General features: G+C 46.3%; 1 protein-coding gene across 8 annotated transcripts in view; it reads right to left on the bottom strand.

Annotated features, from left to right (window-relative positions):
* Positions 1–20,935, bottom strand: part of ITSN2 (intersectin 2) — a 135,922-nt gene that overhangs the window by 49,039 nt on the left and 65,948 nt on the right. For all 8 annotated transcript variants that reach the window (XM_077291508.1, XM_077291510.1, XM_077291509.1 and 5 more), the window contains 8 exons: positions 15,903–16,050; positions 14,892–15,094; positions 14,721–14,782; positions 12,937–13,103; positions 12,781–12,826; positions 12,561–12,682; positions 12,090–12,186; positions 10,918–11,109 (listed from right to left, as the gene is read on the bottom strand). In XM_077291508.1, the coding sequence (XP_077147623.1) occupies positions 10,918–11,109; positions 12,090–12,186; positions 12,561–12,682; positions 12,781–12,826; positions 12,937–13,103; positions 14,721–14,782; positions 14,892–15,094; positions 15,903–16,050 (1,037 nt within the window). The remainder of the gene's footprint in view (positions 1–10,917; positions 11,110–12,089; positions 12,187–12,560; positions 12,683–12,780; positions 12,827–12,936; positions 13,104–14,720; positions 14,783–14,891; positions 15,095–15,902; positions 16,051–20,935) is intronic.

Below are 20,935 nucleotides of genomic sequence, written 5' to 3'. Positions count from 1 at the left end.
ATGTACAAGAATATAACTGCTATAACTGCCGGGGCGCGACCAATCAGCGAAGCGTGGTTCAAATCCAGTGCCAATTCGCGGCCGGACTGCGCCTGTCGCTGATTAGTCGCGGGCAGCTGGCGAGACCAATCAGCGACTCGGGATTTCCGTTACAGACAAACAGACAGAATTAGACTATTATATAGTAGGTACCCGATGCGTTAGAATCTGGCCTCCATCTAGTATTCATATAAACATTGGTGCTTACATTTATGTTTTAACCCATTGCACACACTGTCATTGTTTTTCTCCAGTCTATTTTAAGAGTCAAAACTTTATTAGTCATCTATCGCTGTTTGACAGCTTGTTTTCTACAGGATGACTTATAGTTTTCAAAGATACCATTTATTTTACCATATGATAAACTTAAAAGCGGGGAACATTTTTTATTCTCTCCCTCACAGACTGTCCTCCATGTTATTCTCTCCCTCACAGACTGTCCTCCATGTTATTCTCTCCCTCACAGACTGACCTCCATGTTATTCTCTCCCTCACACACTGTCTTCCATGTTATTCTCTCCCTCACAGACTGACCTCCATGTTATTCTCTCCCTCACACACTGTCTTCCATGTTATTCTCTCTCTCACAGACAGTCCTCCATGTTATTCTCTGCCTCACAGACTGACCTCCATGTTATTCTCTCCCTCACAGACTGTCCTCCCTGTTATTCTCTCCCTCACAGACTGTCCTCCCTGTTATTCTCTCCCTCACAGACTGTCCTCCCTGTTATTCTCTCCCTCACAGACTGTCCTCCCTGTTATTCTCTCCCTCACAGACTGTCCTCCTCTCCCTCACAGACTGTCCTCCCTGTTATTCTCTCTCAGACTGTTCTCCATGTTATTCTCTCCCTCACACACTGTCCTCTATGTTATTCTCTCCCTCACAGACTGTCCTCCATGTTATTCTCTCCCTCACAGACCGTCCTCCATGTTATTCTCTGCCTCACAGACTGTCCTCCCTGTTATTCTCTCTCTCACAGACTGATCTCCATGTTATTCTCTCCCTCACAGACTGTCCTCCATGTTATTCTCTCCCTCACAGACTGTTCTCCATGTTATTCTCTCCCTCACACTGTCCTCCATGTTATTCTCTCCCTCACACACTGTCCTCCATGTTATTCTCTCTCTCAGACTGTCCTCCATGTTATTCTCTCCCTCACACTGTCCTCCATGTTATTCTCTCCCTCACAGACTGTCCTCCATGTTATTCTCTCCCTCACAGACAGTCCTCCATGTTATTCTCTCCCTCACACTGTCCTCCATGTTATTCTCTCCCTCACACACTGTCCTCCATGTTATTCTCTCCCTCACACACTGTCCTCCATGTTATTCTCTCCCTCACACACTGTCCTCCATGTTATTCTCGCTCTCACAGACTGTCCTTCATGTTATTCTCGTTCTAGTATATGTATGTAGTTTATTTATGAACGCTGATTGGTCGAGGCCGGCCGGGCACGACCAATCAGTGACGAGGGATTTCGGTTACAGACACTTAGACGATTATATATATAGACAATACTGCTACTTATGTACATGAATATAACCACTTTAGTACTGCTCCTAAGTACAAGATTGTACTATGTATGCTATATACAAAAATATAAGTGGTGTTCACAAAGACGGTAACGCACCCACATGGAAAAAAAAATGCATACCAAAATTTTCAGCATTAAAAACTCTTCATTGTGTAGAGTGGAATATTGATTACGGATGGAACTTAGTTTTTCCGTTTTCCGTGACATCCCTGTATAAAAGAGCCTCGACTGCATGGTGTACCTAACATTACTGCAGAACAAAAAATATGCACTGCCCCAATACACTGCAGCATAAGTACTGCTAACCATTCCGGTAAATGCACAGGTTACATTATCTGCACTGGAGATGCTGTTTTATTGCTCACTCCGTTCATATCACCAATGAAGAGCAAGTGATCAGTAACTAGTGACCTGCTCCATTGGAATTACATAAGTCAGGGCAGACAAGTCACATACAGTGTGTGAAATAAGTATTGAACACATCACCAATATTCTAAGCAAATATATTTCTAAAGGTGCTATTGACATGAAATTCTCACCAGATGTTAGTAACAACCCCACCAATTCACACAGGCAAAGAAATCAAACTATAGATGTCCATAAATTAAATGTGTAATAATGAAAGATTACACTGTCAAAAAGTATTGACCGCACTTACTGAAATTTAATTATTGCTTCACACACAAGCCTTTGTTGGTGATAACAGCTTCAAGACGCCTCTGTATGGAGAAACTAGTCGCAGGCATTGCTCAGGTGTAATTTTGGCCCATTCTTCCGCAAAAACACTCTTCATATCGTAAAGGTCCCATGGGATGCTTCTATGATCTCTGGGCTTTAGTTCCTTCCATAAATGTTCTATTCGAGTCAGGTCCAGTGATCGGCTCGGCCATTCTAGTGGCTTTATTTTCTCTGAAACTAATTGAGAGTTTCCTTGGCTGTGTGTTTGGGATCATTGTCTTGCTGAAATGTCCACCCTAGTTTCATCTTCATCATCCTGATAAATGGAACCAGATGTTTATCAAGAATGTCTCAATTCAGTTGGCCATTCATTTTTCCTTCAATAATATGAAGTTTCCTAGAGTAGTATGCTGAAAAATGGCCCAAAAGCATGATGTTTCCACCTCTAAACTTGACTGTTGGTATGGTGTTTCACGATAATGTAAAAATGCCATATTGTGAGTTTAGTTCTAGAAGGTACCATGGCACAGGCACACGCTGCAGATTCGACCCCCCTTTCTCTCCCACTGCATTCGCTGATACAAAAACAAAGCCCTATGGCAGACACACTCTGTGCAACTTGATACCAATGTGTAACAGCCCCCACTGAGCAGTTTATGGCTTTTAGCTGCAGCAGACAAGTCTCCCTACCCTACTCATTCCCCCCCCCCCTCCCACCTGGTACTGGTTGAAACTGGTATAGAAACCATGCGCTTCTACTGTTCTTTTAAGGTTATATATAGTAGCACCGATCACGGCTAGAGATATAAGGATTATATATTCCGGATGTCCATAGAGGGATCTACAACTCCCTGAAATCACTAGAAGCTAAATCCAACGAGTGCAAAGAGCGGGTTGTGTAAAAACGCCGTATTTACGCTTAAAAGAATCGCCCCAACGTGGTGCACCTCCTGATCTCCGAGTCGTCTTTCTACGAGGTTCCTACGCCAAGATATGTGGGATGATGGTTTTTCATAATCCTAAGACAGGGGAGTATCCAGCCTCTAAGTGAGGTCACCACAGGGGGAGTGGTTTGGCTTTAGGCTAGGAAATAACTAAGTGAAGCAGGAGCCTTCATGTGTCTTGTCTGGGGTCTAGCTGCTGTACAGATGCCTGCTATGCATCAAGATGTGACTCCTCCTCCACAGCACACGGTCGGCCAGGAGATAAGATGACATAACGAAATGTAAGTGATTTTTCAACGTTAGTCCCATTTTATTTGTAATTGTATTGTACATATGATATTTGTCTTCTTTATAATATCTTTTTAAACTTTGTAAAAACTGCCTACCTTTTTTTTTTTTGGGAGTAAAATATAAAAACTACTAGCTGGTCTCTCCTTGCTCTATAACGTACGGTCACGTCCTCTGAAGGGAATTACACTACTAATATGAGTTGGCTCTGGACCCGTTAATAATTACGAAATCGAAGCTGGTGGCAGCGGATTTGTCCTGTGCGGTTAGGAGTCTTTGTTGCGACTGGCGGAGTTGATAATTATTGTTCCCGCCTGAGTGGGAGTAGCTATATAGCTCTCGCTGCAGTGTGCCCAATAGCCAGTACAATGTAAGGCAGCCTTTCTGGTGACTAATTATCCTAGGTGCAGTATCCATTCTGACCTGAGGGTGAGGTGGGCACCAGAGAGCTGCAAGTTCCAAACCGGAACTGGGAAGTGGGATATAGATAAATCCTTTTCAGAAAGAACCAGGGGCAACCAAACAACCCCGGTTCATGACAAATTGGTGTGAGTGGTGGGGATGATAAAGGTATCCTCCCTGTGAACCGTGACATGGTGTTTTTGGAGTGACATGCAGTGACTTTTGGCCTCCAAACATAGTGTGTATTATGGCATCCAAAGAGTTCAATTTTGGTCTCATCTGACCAGACTATATTCTCCCAGTATTTCACAAGGTTGTCTAAATGTTGTTGAGCAAACTGTAAATGCGCTTGAACGTGCTTTTGTTCAGTGTGGTGAGTTTGCACACAGGTCATCGATGTTGAGTGCATTACTTGTAGTTTTCTTTGAAACAATTGTTTCTGCTAATCCCAGGTCTTTCTGTAGCTCATCACAGGTGGTCCTTGACTCTTGGACAACTCTTCTGCTAATTATATTCCCTAGTGTCTGAAATGATGCAGAGAGCACCTGGTTGTGGCCGGTTTATGATGAAAATAAGGAGATTTTTGTGTACTCACCGTAAAATCTTTTTCTCCGAGTCATCATTGGGGGACACAGGACGAATGGGTGTTATGCTGCTGCCACCAGGAGGACACTAAGTTAAACACACACAAAAGATTAACTCCTCCCCTGCAGTATACACCCACAGACTGGACAATCCAGAGCCAGTTCGGTAACAAAGCAGTAGGAGTAAACCAGTTATCAAACAGAAAACATGTCAAAGTCAACAAACACAGACTGAAAAAAAAAACAATTGAGCCAACTAGGCTAACAGGGAGGGTGCTGTGTCCCCCAATGATGACTCGGAGAAAAAGATTTTACGGTGAGTACACAAAAATCTCCTTTTCTCCTACGTATCATTGGGGGACACAGGACGAATGGGACGTCCTAAAGCAGTCCCTGGGCGGGTCACCAGAAGTTATGAGTGCTGTGCGAGCCTACAAACTACATATGAGACACAGCCGCTTGTAGAATTCGCCTACCGACGGAAGCGTCTGCCGAGGCCTGAAAGTGCACATGGTAGTGTTTCGTGAATGTATGGAGGCTGGACCATGTAGCAGCCTTGCAGACCTGTGCTGCCGATGCCTGGTGCCGGATGGCCCAGGACGCGCCGACTGACCGGGTAGAATGAGCCTTGATCCCCGGAGGTGCAGCGTGACCCTTGACACGGTAGGACTCTTGGATGGCGGAACGAATCCACTTGGCAATGGAGGCCTTGGAAGCGGGTAGTCCCTTCCGTGGCCCCTCCGGAAGAACAAACAAGGCATCTGATCTACGGAAAGACGCAGTCCTGGAGACATAACGTCTGAGACCCCTCACTAAGTCCAGAGTGTGGAGCGCCCTTTCCGTGGGGTGGGAAGGCGCAGGGCACAGTGAGGGAAGAACAATTTCCTCATTAAGATGGAAGGAGGAAACGACCTTCGGAAGAAAAGTCGGACATGTCCGCAGAACTACCTTATCCTGGTGGAACACGAGGAAAGGAGGTCGGCACGACAGAGCTGCCAGCTCAGAGACACGTCGAATAGACGTGACAGCCACGAGGAAGGCAATCTTCCAAGACAAGAACAGCAAAGACACCTCGTGCAAGGGCTCAAAAGGTGGCTCTTGAAGAGCACAGAGAACTAGGTTCAGGTCCCATGGTTCCAAAGGCATCTTGTAAGGCGGAACCATATGAGAAACCCCCTGGATAAAGGTCCTGACCTGCAATCTGTTTGCGATCCTTCTCTGAAAAAGGACCGAGAGAGCAGAAATTTGGCCCTTAAGAGAGCTGAGTGCAAGACCCAAGTCTACGCCTGATTGGAGGAATTCCAAAATGTGAGGAATAGAAAAACGGAGGGGGGAACGCCTCCGATCCCTGCACCAGGCGAAGTATGCCTTCCAAGCGCGGTGGTAGATGCGCATAGAAGAAGACTTGCGTGCACGGAGCATGGTAGATATCACCGTCTGAGACAACCCCTTCTGCCTCAGAACCCAGGACTCAACGGCCACGCCGTTAAACACAGGGCCTCTGAGTTCGGGTGGTAAATGGGCCCTTGAGACAGGAGGTCTGCGCGACTCGGCAGTCTCCAAGGTACGTCTGAGACCAGTTGAACCATCTCGGCATACCATGTCCTGCGTGGCCAATCCGGAGCGATGAGGATTACTGGAATCCGTTCTGCCTTGATCTTCCTGATAACCTTCCCCAGAAGGGGAATTGGGGGAAAGATGTATGGGAGACTGAAGCCCTGCCATGAGAGGACGAGAGCGTCGGCTCCGAAGGCTGAGGGGTCGTGAGACCTGGCCATGAAGACGGGAACCTGGCAATTGAGGCGGGATGCCATTAGATCCACGTCCGGGGTCCCCCAACGAGAGCAGATCTGGTGAAAGACTGCGGGATGAAGAGACCACTCTCCGGGATCGAGGCTGTGGCGACTTAGAAAGTCCGCTTCCCAGTTTTCCACGCCTGGTATGAAAACTGCTGAGAGTATGGAATGATGTGCCTCGGCCCAACGGAGAATTAGCGTCACCTCGACCATGGCCGCCTTGCTGCGAGTGCCCCCTTGGCGGTTGACGTAGGCTACTGCAGTAGCGTTGTCGGACTGGACTCTTACCGCACGTCCGGAGAGGAACTGCTGAAAATGATGGAGGGCTAGTCTGATTGCCCGAATCTCTAAGATATTGATGGGTAGCTGGGACTCCTGCGGCGACCAGCGACCCTGGGTCGAGTGGCGCTGGAACACTGCACCCCATCCGAAGAGACTGGCGTCCGTTGTGACAACCAGCCAGTGCACCGGAAGGAAAGACTTCCCCCGAGTCAGGGAGGACCTCTCGGTCCACCACCTGAGGGATTGTCTGATTTGGCGAGAGAGAAGGAGACGGCGGTCGAGCGAGGCGGGATTCCTGTCCCATACTGCCAGAATGGCGTGTTGTAAGGGCCGGAGGTGAAAAACCGCAAAGGGCACTGCCTCCATTGCCGCCACCATCCTGCCGAGTACCCTCATGGAGAAGCGTAGGGAGTGAGAGCGAGGTTGAGCAAGCTTCCGGACTTCTCTCTGTAGAGTAGATACCTTTTCCGGAGGCAAGAGTACTAGACCCTGAGAGGAGTCTAAGATCATGCCCAGGTAGGGTATGGTTTGGGCCGGGACTGGGGAAGATTTTTTGAAATTGAGTTTCCAGCCCAGGCGTGAAAGAGTATTTATAGTGACATCTACCGCCTCTGAACAGGACCGGAAAGAGGGTCCCTTTATAAGAATGTCGTCCAGGTAGGGCAACACCACTATGCCTCGAGCATGGAGAATGGCCACGGCAGCCGCCATGACCTTGGTGAACACCCGAGGAGCGGTGGCCAGCCCGAACGGTAGGGCGACAAACTGAAAATGGTGGCCCTGGACCGCGAAGCGGAGAAAGCGCTGATGAGACGGCAGAATGGGAATGTGCAGGTAAGCGTCTTGAACATCTAGAGATGCAAGAAACTCGCCCTCTTCCAGAGAGGCAATTACCGAGCGGAGGGACTCCATTCGGAATTGACGTACACGGACGTACCTGTTGAGGAGTTTGAGGTCCAATATCGGACGTACGGAGCCGTCCTTCTTTGGTACAATGAAAAGATTGGAATAAAAACCTTGGTACCTTTCGTCCTGAGGTACCGGGATGATGACCCCGTCGTCCCATAGCGATTTTATGGCCTGGAAATACTGACGGACCCTTGCTCTGGGAGGAGGGGACTGAAAGAAACGAGATGGGGGAAGAGAGACAAACTCTATCTTGTAACCGACGGATACCAGATCGCGGACCCATCGGTCGGGAACTACCGAGAGCCACGCGTCCCGAAAGAAGAGTAGGCGGCCGCCAACTCTGTCGGTGTCCTTTGGCGTCTGCCAAGAGTCATTGAGGAGGAGACCTGTTAGATCTGGACCCCCTGGACCCCTGTTGTCTGGGTCTGCCTCTCCAAGAGGGAGAAGGTTTGTAAGATGGCTGGGAGGTTCTGTCCTTGCGCTGACCTCTCCCGACGCCAGGTGGCGCGGAGGAAGGATTGGACCAGTTGGAACCGAAACGGAAATATCGGCCTCGGCCCTGTTGGTTGCGAAAGGGACGAAAGGTCCGTTGCTGGGGAAGGAATTTGCTCTTTCCCCCTGTGGAGTCTGCGATCATTTTATCTAGTTTGTCCCCAAACAGACGTTCACCCTGATATGGAAGGGACGTGAGAGATTTTTTGGATCCTGAGTCCGCTTTCCAGTCCCTGAGCCAAAGGGATCTGCGGACCGTGACAGCATTGGCCGCTGCCTGTGAGGCACAGTTGGCCGCGTCTAAGGATGCGGAAACTACAAAGTCCCCCGCTCTGGCAATCTGAGTGGCCAGGTGAGAAACCTCGGGGGGTAAGTTGGCATGAAGTGCAGTAGAGGCTAAAGACTCGGCCCAATGGGTCATGGCTTTTGCAACCCATGTGGCGGCAAAAGAAGGAAAGAGAGAAGCCGAGGAAGCTTCAAAAGCCGAGCGAGCCATCTGATCAATTTGTCTATCCGTGGGATGCTTGATGGACGCGCCCTCGGAGGAAGATAGAACCGCCTTTGTGGCTAGCCGCGACACTGGCGGGTCCACGGAGGGTGACTGAGACCACTCCTTAGCAAGGTCCTGAGCAAACGGATACTTCAATTGCATAGCCTTCTGACCTGAGAAGCGTTTATCCGGACGGACTCTATGGAGATCGACAATGTCCTTGAATTGAGGATGCGTGGGAAAAAACCTATGAGCCTTTGTAGTCCGCCCAAATGACACGGGATGAGCCGCCTTAGACGGGGCTTCCTCCTCTAACTGTAGAGTCTGACTTACAGAGTCTATGAGAGAATCAAGGTCTCTTGGTCATGACGGTACTCTGGGGAACAGGACACGCTGGAAGCGTCGTCCAGAAAAGATTCCCTGCTATGATCTGGGGATGAGTGACGAGAGACTTCGCTCTCTGAACCAGAAGGCTGATCATGGACCGGAGATATTACCCTGGACTTCTTTCTATATGAGTGAGGGCTTCTGGAAACGGTACGACCTCTGGGCCGTGAGGGGTTCTTAGACCGCGTTACATCATCCTTGGAAGTACCCTGGGTAAGGGACGGCTCACGGAGGGACTGTATCGTCCTTTCCAAGGATGCCACAGATCGAGCAAGGGAGGATGCCCATGCGGGGGTACTAGGCTCACTACATTCCGGGTCAGAGGCCGGATTATCCTGTGCCGCGGGCATTTCACAGGCAGAGCACAGTGGGGTGGTGTGACCTCGGGGCAGAGAAATCTTGCAGGAGGTGCACACAGCAAAAATAACAGAGTGGGTCTTTCCAGTCCGTTTTTGCTTAGACTGTGACATATTTGCTGTGGAGTGAGCGTACTGGCAGGGGGGGGAGGCAATCCTATTGGGTGCGTCTCACCTAGGATCCGCGGTGGCTTGGCAGGGAGATCCTGAAGCTTTCCTCCTGTCCTGAGCGCTGCGGTGCTGCAGAGCCGCCAGCGCACTTCCTGGTCCAAGATGGCCGCCGAGAAGTGAGAAGGGCGCTTCTCGGGAGCGAGAAGCGCCCAGGGAGGGGGCGTGTCGTGGGCGGGCGGCGGCATGCTTGTAGGCGGGCGCTGTAGTCCGACCCAGGCCTGGGAGCCGCCGAGCCCTCTCAGAAAGTAAACGCTGCCCAGCGGCTATAGAGCCGCACGCTGCCCCGCGGCTGCAGAGCCACCCGCTGCCCCGCGGCTGCAGAGCCGCACATTGTCCCGCGGCTGCAGGGCCGCATTTAGAAGAGAGTAAGGGGGGGCCCCCTGCTGCCAGCTCGTCGGTCCCCGCACTTACCTTGTGCGATGGGACCGATGCTCCATCCACCTTCACCATGATAGGGAGAGGGTGGAGAGCTACTGCCGCCATGTATCAGCCACTATATTCAGTGGTGGTGCAGTGGGCGGCTGCGCGGACGCCCTGTCAATTTGTCCGGCTGTGCCCTGGCTCCAGGAGACTTAGGTGGATGATTAGTCCCCATGGTCGCCTGAGAAGGATGGAAGGAGATCGGGACGCTAGGGAACCGTCGCCACACTGAAAGGTGAGCCAGGGCTGGCATCCATCGTTGCGGGAAAGGATACAGGAGGAACGCTCCGTGTACTTGCCCGTTGTTGGTGCGGGAGAGATCAGAGCTAAAAAATTTGCCTGTCGCTCCCTTCTTTCCGTTAAATCAAAAACAAAAAAATTGGTGGGGTCCTGAGGACCCAAGTGCCTCCTGAGACACTAAGTAAGAACTGGCTCTGGATTGTCCAGTCTGTGGGTGTATACTGCAGGGGAGGAGTTAATCTTTTGTGTGTGTTTAACTTAGTGTCCTCCTGGTGGCAGCAGCATAACACCCATTCGTCCTGTGTCCCCCAATGATACGTAGGAGAAATGCTTTTTCCACGTCTGGATTATGACCCCAACAGTGCTCACTGAAACATTCAGCAGTTTAGAAATTCTTCTGTAACCAATACTATCAGCAATAAGGTTGTGAAGGTCTTGAGACAGCTCACTGGTTTTACCCATCATGAAATGTTTCTTGTGTGGCACATTGATAACGAGACACCTTTTTATAGGCCATCAGTTGTTCCAGCCGATATTATTTGGCACAAAGAGCAGGCTTGCTTTTTAATAAATTTTAGCTGGTGTCTTGACTTTCCATGGCTTTTTCCACCTCTCTTTCATCATGTGTTTAATACATTTTTTCACTGTAATTTTTCATTATTACACATAATTTATAATTAATCTATGGTGTGAAATTGGATGGGTTGTTACCGACATCTGTTGAGAATTTCATGTCAATAGCATCTTTAGAAATAGATTTACTTAGAAAATTGCTGACGTATTCAATACTTACTCATCCGCTGTATGTAACACTAACATGTCTGATAAGAAAACCTTTATCCTCTTAAAATATCAATACAGATTAACCTCAGTGCAAGGAGAGCGATTAGTGGTCAGTACTCACACTGCTGGCTCGGGTCACATTCAGTCGTCATCTTGACGTAATTAGAAGGAAACAGGCCTGTGATGCCGTTGATCTCCCCTTGCCACCAGTCTGCATCGTCCTTGTTGATGACATTGATGAGCTGTCCTTTGCCAAAGTTCAGTTCATCCTCGTTATTGGCGATATATTCATACATCGCTATCACCTGACACACTGAGGAGGGTAAAGAGACGGGATTTATCAGCACTGGAAAGGTCTCGGACCACCCCAAGAAACGTGTAAAAACTTATAGGGGTCAAATCAAGAGAAGGTTCCTCAGGATATGGTGGGGTCAAATACCTCCAATTAGAAAAGTAGTATAGTTCCTCTGATAAGCTGTGTCGCTTACCCCTTGTGCAGGGCATTGCAGAAGCTTAGGTATTCATAGTTCCAACCACTGATATAGTGACAGTTAGCTAGTTGCTAGTGGTCATAACAATAGATAACTGAGCTAATGCAGTGCCTTGCACATGGGGTAAGTGACGTAGCAAGATTAAAAATTTAGTCTAGTTCTTCTGATTTGCTAATATTATTACACCTAGTTCATATTGGGATAGGATTTTGGAGATGGGAAGACCCCTTTAAATCTATACTAAAACAACATTTTTGGCAATGAAAATTTTTGGAAAAACCAAAATGTCCCGATGTTTAAAAGAACATAGAAATTTAGCAATCCTCGGGCTGACCACTGGGACTTTTTTAGACTCCTGCTTCATGTTGTTTCAGGAAACATCACATGAACATGAGCCACAATGAACAGACACAATCATCTTTTATTGGAGCATCTAATGAGCGTGTTCAAAGGTTATTGTTAAGAGAGGCAGATCAGGGGTCACATCATTTATCGTGATTGGTGGATTCTGTGACAATAACTGTGTACAGAGGTGTTACCTCTCAGTGCAATCCTGTCTCTAGTGATAATGAAACTGCTGTAAATTCTTTGGAGTCTAAAATACTCCCAGCGATTTGTGTGAAAAATGCAAAATTACCACTTTCTTTATTAATTTTTTTTTTATTACAGATCATTTAATAAAAACAAATAATTTTATAATTATTTTATATAAAAGCCAGTCCAACATTGTACATGAGAAGGGATTCCATGCTCATACATATATACATATATTTATATATTTTTTTTTTTAAGAAATTCATACCTGGAGTGAACGCTGGCGCTACCTTGTCGTTACTTGGTCCTAGTAATTTAACATGAGAAGCCGGAAACCATCCCTTCTGCCGCTTCTTGCCTCTGGCCTGCAGAAGAAGAACAACACAGACTTTACCCTCTATAATAGCACATGAGTCTAGTGTATGGCATCGCTCTAGAATTACTGATCTTCTCCATGGCTGGCCTATAAATAAAAGATTTTACAGGATGCACAGCACCTTGGATACACACAAACTGCAGCCGCATCCCCCTCCTCTATGCCTGCAGGGGACAAGTTGTAGAAATCGGAGAAACTATGCCACTCTAGGAGGATAAGAATGGTTTTAATTTATGCGGCACCCTGGAGTGGTTGTCCAATAGTGAACCACCCCTTAAAACACTGTGTGGACGCTTTATGTTCTCTCCTGACACTAGAGCTTGGCTATGAACGGACTGAGGTCTGCTCCTTCCATCATGGTACCTGTAGTTCTCCTTGCCACCAGCCGGACGGATTCTTCTTCAGGATGAGGATGAGCTGTCCGGGGGCCAGGCTGAGTTGCTCTGTCCCTGTCGCTGCATATGCTGTAGTGACCTGGGCGATCTCTGCGATACAAAAAGGAAACTATCAGCAAGTAGGCCAGCGAGTCCTTGCAAAACAACAGACGCGATGAAGAATGGAGCACGGAGTCTCCAACACATACCCGGCTTTTTGGTTAGAGTACCCGTCTTGCCAGCACTGCCAAAACCCTGAAATAAAAAGGATGATTATTCTTCTAAGTTTAGGGACACATTACAGGAAATTTGCTAACATTTTTCTCTTTTTTTTTTTCTTCTCTTTGATGATCCTCGCCATCTACCTCTTGATCCCGTGAGCGCACGTAGTTCGATGGGAATATTCCAATCCGGTCACCGACCGCTCCAGTCCACCACTCGCCGTCTTTCTGCGTCACTTGGATCACGTCGCCTTCATTAAATGCGAGGTCGCCCGTTTCATTGCTGGAATAAGGGTACAGGGCAATATATTCTGTATGGAAAACGAAAAAATAATCAGATGTTACAGATCGCAGAAATGTCTACGTCCATCTCTGCAGACCAATACTCCTTGCCTTCCATAATTTAGAAAAAAGAAACAATTTTTGCAAATAGTCTTGTGCACCCCTTAAGTGGTGCCCGTCACTTACTGAATTCGGAGCATTTTGCGCCTCGCCAGAAAGCTTTCCCCAGTTTGGGATGGAGGTAATATTTTTGGCGTAGGAGCGTTTACAGTTCCTTCCGGTCTCCACACATTTTGGAAAAGTTACCAAAATTGGTGTAAAAATGACAAAAGTAGCAAGATGTTTGCGCCAGTCCAATATTTAGAATTTTTTTATTTTTATTCATTTTTTTAAGTTTTATATGCCAATTTTCTGCCGTAAACACTGATGAGTGGGAGCCTTGATGCTTACACATTATTCTTTCAACTGGCATAAGAAAGGACGAAGCCAATTTTACATTTTTTGTGCCTACGGTTTTTTCCTACACTTTCCTCCATGTTGTGTTTTTCTCAGCCATATGAAGTCCCTTTTGTTGTGGGATGACTTGTAGTTTTGGACGGCATTTTTTTTTACCATATAAATGTACTCAGAAAAATGGGGAATAAGGTAAAATGGTAAAGAAAATGCAGTTTTCGGCATTGTTATTTGGTGAAAAAGTAAAAAAAAAAAAAAAAACCAGTAAAGATAACGATCCATGAAGCCTGATCTGTGGCCGGAATTCACAGGAACACCAAGACTGTTGTGGCAGGAGCCTTCAAGCAGGTGGACGCCCCATCAGGATGTACCATTTAAAAGTCGTTAAAGTGGGTGCGTCAAGGTGACCCCAAATCAGGATGGTCCTAAACTCTAGTATTAAAAACTTGTGAAAAATCCAAGAGGTTACGACTAATGATGAGCAAACGTGCTGGGATAAGGTGTTATCTGAGAATTCTCGGATGCTAACAGAGTGTCTTTGGTGTGATCAAAAAATATGTTCGAGTCCTCGCAGCTGCATTTCTCACTGCTAACAAACAAGCAATCCCAGCAAGCGTTGCGGCTGTCAAACAGCCGCGAGACATGCAGCCGCGGGGACGCAACATATTTTTCAAGCACGCCAAAGTCACTCGGCTAGCACCCGAGCGTGATCAGATAACACCCTATCTGAACATGTTCGCTGATCACTAGTTAGGAACATCTCGAATAGAGTCACCTTGTCGCAGTGGACGCTCATCACTAGTTAGGAACATCTCGAATAGGGTCACCTTGTCGCAGTGGATGCTCATCACTAGTTAGGAACATCTCGAATAGGGTCACCTTGTCGCAGTGGGATGACTTATGCTTTTTTTTTTTTTTTTTTATCAAAAACAGTTTTAACCATGTTAGTTACATGTACTACTGCTTTTACATACTTCCTTACAACAGGGTATAAGCTCATGACCAGTGTGAACATGCTCCTATTTTGCATGCATACCAACTTATAGTACAGTTCATTTTTGTTCCGGTTACGTTTTGGGGTATATTAGGGGATAAAAAGTTAGTAGTTAGTGTGAAGTGTGCTAAATACTGCGCTCAGCTAAATATGAGCAGGCGAGATCCCCAGAGAAAACTTGGCTTATATTGGGCCTCACCTTCAGCCGTGTAAGAAGGGGTTGTGGGCTTCTTCTTGACAGCTGCATACACGGGCTCAGGTCTGCATGACACAAATAGGAAACATTACAATGTATAATTATATATACATAAAAAATTTTATTATTTTCTTAATTTTTCTTTTTTTGGGGACATTTTCGGAATCTACTCACTCAGGGCTTTTGGATTCATTGGGGACAATCTTCACATAGGATTTTGGAAACCATCCTTTCTGACCTCGAACTTCGCCAAACCACCAGTTCTCTTGCTGTTCCAGAACAATAATCGTATCGTTTTTGGTAAAATTCAAGTGGTTGTCCTTTTTTGCAGTCCAGGAGCACAGTGCTTGAGCCTTTACCTCCTCCACCGGCTGACCCTGAGACAAGGGGGGAATAGGAAGAAATGATGCTAAACTTTCTATATCAATCAAACCCAAATCCAAGAGACGGGTAAGGAGGAGTAATTCTAAATAAGCCATGTGGTACCCTTTGGACTGTTTCCAGACTTCTATTTTAGGTCTTCTTTAACCCCCCCTTTTTTTTTGCACTTCTATTTTTTTCTTCCCTTTCTTCCAAAAGCCGTACTTTAAAATTTTGTGTCTACAAGCAATGTGGGTAACGTTTATATACTGGATGAGTTGAAATTTAGAATGACATTTTATTTTCCAAATATTATGTTCCAAAAAAATAAGAAAAAAAATTTGGGGTGAAATTAAAAAAAAAAAAAAAGTGGCCTTTTTTGGGCGGAGAGAGGAGGTTTAAGTTTCTTCAAGTCAGTGTGTATATCATTCTTACAATTCTCCAAGATAGCCAGTGTTTGTTTTTTTTTTTTGTTAGGATCATACTTCCAGTTTCAAGAGCTTTGCATGTACATTAGCCACAATGGTCACAGCTCAACCCTATATTTTGTGTTGATGCATCTAATGAGCGTGTGATATCATCCTATGTATAAAGGTGTCATTGTTACCCTGCCTCTGATGATAAGGAAACTGCTGTAAAATCTTCCTGCAAAGGACAGGAAATAGTAATCTAAACAAGCCTTAGTGGCCTCTGTTAAAAAAAAAGTAATTACTAATTTTTACTTTAAAAAAAAAAAAATTATAAATTTTGGGATTTTGAAAAACAAAAATACCGACTGTAATAAGTCAGGACATATCAGAATTGGCGGGCATTTTTGGCACCCACCTGATTATGTAGTGGAGAGATGGAGCCCGGTGAAATAGTGCGGGTAAATGCAGAGGTTTTCTGCCAGGTAGAATTCACATTAAGGCTGGAGAAAGGCAGATTCTGATATTCTGTATCCACTTCGGAGGGCTTAGTTGGTGAAAGTGACCTGGAAATTCAAAGAACAGAGATTTGGTTAGTTTATGGGGGCTGCAGCGCAGCAGGGAGCCGGATCTAGCACAGCTAAAATCAGCAGCAAAATAACCATAGGAAGGGAGACATAATCATCTTTAATTAAGCATGTGCCTGCAAGGACAAAACCCGGGGTTAATCCGAAAATAACCATGTGGCTCATTGTAAAAATCCTCCACAACACATTATACTTATGGGCGCTGTCATGTAAATTTGCATTAAAGCACACAGCTAAAAAAAAAGTATGTAAAACCCGCAAAGCAGGGAAGTCCTCCACCCCACCACCTGGAGAAAAAAAGCAAAAACAGATTACCTAGGCAATAACCATGAGGGGTTAGCTTGAGTGAGAGGAGCTAGCACTTTTAGCAATACCAACAATATTTTGTATTTAACCCTAACAGAGCTTGAGATGCACAAAAATTCCCAAAAATAAAAGTTCCAGATATGTGGAGTTCATACATGCCAACTATGTCCATGGCCCCAACCCCCATGATCCAGAGGCCAGAAAACACTTGAATCATAGAGTTAACAAATGTCCCAATCAGGCTCAGGAGTTAATCAGAGAAGCGGATGAGAATCTAGCCTAATGAGGGAAGCGGATGAGAATCTAGCCTACTGAGAGGAGCAGATGAGAATCTAGCCTACTGAGGGAAGCGGATGAGAATCTAGCCTACTGAGGGAAGCGGATGAGAATCTAGCCTACTGAGGGAAGCGGATGAGAATCTAGCCTACTGAGGGAAGCGGATGAGAATCTAGCCTACTGAGAGAAGCGGATGAGAATCTAGCCTACTGAGGGAAGCGGATGAGAATCTAGCCTACTGAGGGAAGCGGATGAGAATCTAGCCTACTGAGAGGAGCGGATGAGAATCTAGCCTACTGAGAGAAGCGGATGAGAATCTAGCCTAATAGAAGAGGATGAGAATCTAGCCTAACAGAAGAGGATGAGAATCTAGCCTAAAAGAAGAGGATGAGAATATAGCCTAAAAGAAGAGGATGAGAATCTAGCCTTCTGAGAGAAGCAGATGAGAATCTAGCCTACTGAGAGGAGCGGATGAGAATCTAGCCTACTGAGAGGAGCGGATGAGAATCTAGCCTACTGAGAGGAGCGGATGAGAATCTAGCCTACTGAGAGGAGCGGATGAGAATCTAGCCTAGTGAGAGGAGCGGATGAGATTCTAGCCTACTGAGAGGAGCGGATGAGATTCTAGCCTACTGAGAGGAGCGGATGAGAATCTAGCCCAATAGAAGAGGATGAGAATCTAGCCCAATAGAAGAGGATGAGAATCTAGCCCAATAGAAGAGGATGAGAATCTAGCCCAATAGAAGAGGATGAGAATCTAGCCCAATAGAAGAGGATGAGAATCTAGCCCAATAGAAGAGGATGAGAATCTAGCCTAATAGAAGAGGACGAGAATATAGCCTAAAAGAAGGGGATGAAAAGATAGCCTAAAAGAAGAGGATGAGAATATAGCCTAAAAGAAGAGGATGAGAATCTAGCCTACTGAGAGAAGCAGATGAGAATCTAGCCTAATAGAAGAGGATGAGAATCTAGCCTAATAGAAGAGGATGAGACTATAGCCTAAAAGAAGAGGATGAGAATATAGCCTAAAAGAAGAAGATGAGAATCTAGCCTTCTGAGAGAAGAGGATGAGAATCTAGCCTACTGAGAGGAGCGGATGAGAATCTAGCCTACTGAGAGGAGCGGATGAGAATCTAGCCTACTGAGAGGAGCGGATGAGAATCTAGCCTACTGAGAGGAGCGGATGAGATTCTAGCCTACTGAGAGGAGCGGATGAGATTCTAGCCTACTGAGAGGAGCGGATGAGATTCTAGCCTACTGAGAGGAGCGGATGAGATTCTAGCCTATTGAGAGGAGCGGATGAGATTCTAGCCTACTGAGAGGAGCGGATGAGAATCTAGCCTACTGAGAGGAAAGGATGAGAATCTAGCCTACTGAGAGGAGCGGATTAGAATCTAGCCTACTGAGAGGAGCGGATGAGAATCTAGCCTACTGAGAGGAGCGGATGAGAATCTAGCCTACTGAGAGGAGCGGATGAGAATCTAGCCTACTGAGAGGAGCGGATGAGAATCTAGCCTACTGAGAGGAGCGGATGAGAATCTAGCCTACTGAGAGGAGCGGATGAGAATCTAGCCTACTGAGAGAAGCGGATGAGATTCTAGCCTACTGAGAGGAGCGGATGAGATTCTAGCCTACTGAGAGGAGCGGATGAGAATCTAGCCCAATAGAAGAGGATGAGAATCTAGCCTAATAGAAGAGGATGAGAATCTAGCCTAATAGAAGAGGATGAGAATCTAGCCTAATAGAAGAGGATGAGAATCTAGCCTAATAGAAGAGGATGAGAATATAGCCTAAAAGAGGATGAGAATATAGCCTACTGAGAGAAGCAGATGAGAATCTAGCATACTAAGAGGAGCGGATGAGAATCTAGCCTAATAGAAGAGGATGAGAATCTAGCCTAATAGAAGAGGATGAGAATCTAGCCTAAAAGAAGAGGATGAGAATCTAGCCTAAAAGAAGAGGATGAGAATATAGCCTAAAAGAAGAGGATGAGAATCTAGCCTTCTGAGAGAAGCGGATGAGAATCTAGCCTACTGAGAGGAGCGGATGAGAATCTAGCCTACTGAGAGGAGCGGATGAGAATCTAGCCTAGTGAGAGGAGCGGATGAGATTCTAGCCTACTGAGAGGAGCGGATGAGATTCTAGCCTACTGAGAGGAGCGGATGAGATTCTAGCCTACTGAGAGGAGCGGATGAGATTCTAGCCTACTGAGAGGAGCGGATGAGATTCTAGCCTACTGAGAGGAGCGGATGAGAATCTAGCCCAATAGAAGAGGATGAGAATCTAGCCTAATAGAAGAGGATGAGAATCTAGCCTAATAGAAGAGGACGAGAATATAGCCTAAAAGAAGGGGATGAAAAGATAGCCTAAAAGAAGAGGATGAGAATATAGCCTAAAAGAAGAGGATGAGAATCTAGCCTACTGAGAGAAGCAGATGAGAATCTAGCCTAATAGAAGAGGATGAGAATCTAGCCTAATAGAAGAGGATGAGACTATAGCCTAAAAGAAGAGGATGAGAATATAGCCTAATAGAAGAGGATGAGAATCTAGCCTAATAGAAGAGGATGAGAATCTAGCCTAATAGAAGAGGATGAGAATATAGCCTAAAAGAAGGGGATGAAAAGATAGCCTAAAAGAAGAGGATGAGAATATAGCCTAAAAGAAGAGGATGAGAATCTAGCCTACTGAGAGAAGCAGATGAGAATCTATCCTAATAGAAGAGGATGAGAATCTAGCCTAATAGAAGAGGATGAGAATATAGCCTAAAAGAAGAGGATGAGAATATAGCCTAAAAGAAGAAGATGAGAATCTAGCCTTCTGAGAGAAGAGGATGAGAATCTAGCCTACTGAGAGGAGCGGATGAGAATCTAGCCTAGTGAGAGGAGCGGATGAGAATCTAGCCTACTGAGAGGAGCGGATGAGATTCTAGCCTACTGAGAGGAGCGGATGAGATTCTAGCCTACTGAGAGGAGCGGATGAGATTCTAGCCTACTGAGAGGAGCGGATGAGATTCTAGCCTACTGAGAGGAGCGGATGAGATTCTAGCCTACTGAGAGGAGCGGATGAGATTCTAGCCTACTGAGAGGAGCGGATGAGAATCTAGCCTACTGAGAGGAAAGGATGAGAATCTAGCCTACTGGGAGGAGCGGATTAGAATCTAGCCTACTGAGAGGAGCGGATGAGAATCTAGCCTACTGAGAGGGGCGGATGAGAATCTAGCCTACTGAGAGGAGGGGATGAGAATCTAGCCTACTGAGAGGAGGGGATGAGAATCTAGCCTACTGAGAGGGGCGGATGAGAATCTAGCCTACTGAGAGGAGCGGATGAGAATCTAGCCTACTGAGAGGAAAGGATGAGAATTTAGCCTACTGAGAGGAACGGATGAGAATCTAGCCTACTGAGAGGAACGGATGAGAATCTAGCCTACTGAGAGGGGCGGATGAGAATCTAGCCTACTGAGAGGAGCGGATGAGAATCTAGCCTACTGAGAGGAGCGGATGAGAATCTAGCCTACTGAGAGGAGCGGATGAGAATCTAGCCTACTGAGAGGAGCGGATGAGAATCTAGCCTACTGAGGGAAGAGGAAGAGAATCTAGCCTACTGAGAAAAGTGGATGAGAATCTAGCCTACTGAGAGGAGCGGATGAGAATCTAGCCTACTGAGAGGAGCGGATGAGAATCTAGCCTACTGAGAGGAGCGGATGAGAATCTAGCCTACTGAGAGGAGCGGACGAGAATCTAGCCTACTGAGAGGAGCGGATGAGAATCTAGCCTACTGAGAGGAGCGGACGAGAATCTAGCCTACTGAGAGAAGCGGATGAGAATCTCGGCTATTGATAGAAGCGAATGAGAATGTAGCTTATAAATAAAAGCAGATGACATTGTACTTTATTAAGTAACATAGATGAAAATTTACCCTGAGAAAAGCAGATGAAAATCAAGTTGGCAAGTTAACACAACGATGTAAGAACGCATACTTATGGTCACATGATCTTGAGCTCGCACGCCCAATAGAGGGGAATCTATGGTCATAACTTGGTTTTTAGCTGACACTTACAGCAGTCACTGGATGGCAGAAAATTAGCTGATGCCTGGAAAACCTGTAATCATCTATCATTTGGTGTCATCTTAAAAGCTCAATTTCTGAGGACTGACTACGGCACAAAGGTCCTGCTAGTAGCAGCAAAGGTTTAATAGGCATTCTTGCTAGTAAAGGGGTAAAACAAGAGCCTGGACACTTTAGTTTTGCCATTACAGCGAGATGTCATCATGACGGACGCACT

This window comes from Ranitomeya variabilis, chromosome 2 (assembly GCF_051348905.1).
Source record: "Ranitomeya variabilis isolate aRanVar5 chromosome 2, aRanVar5.hap1, whole genome shotgun sequence".
Taxonomy (NCBI): domain Eukaryota; kingdom Metazoa; phylum Chordata; class Amphibia; order Anura; family Dendrobatidae; genus Ranitomeya; species Ranitomeya variabilis.
The sequence above is the reverse complement of the archived record's forward strand: the minus strand, read 5'-3'. Positions and strand labels throughout refer to the sequence as shown.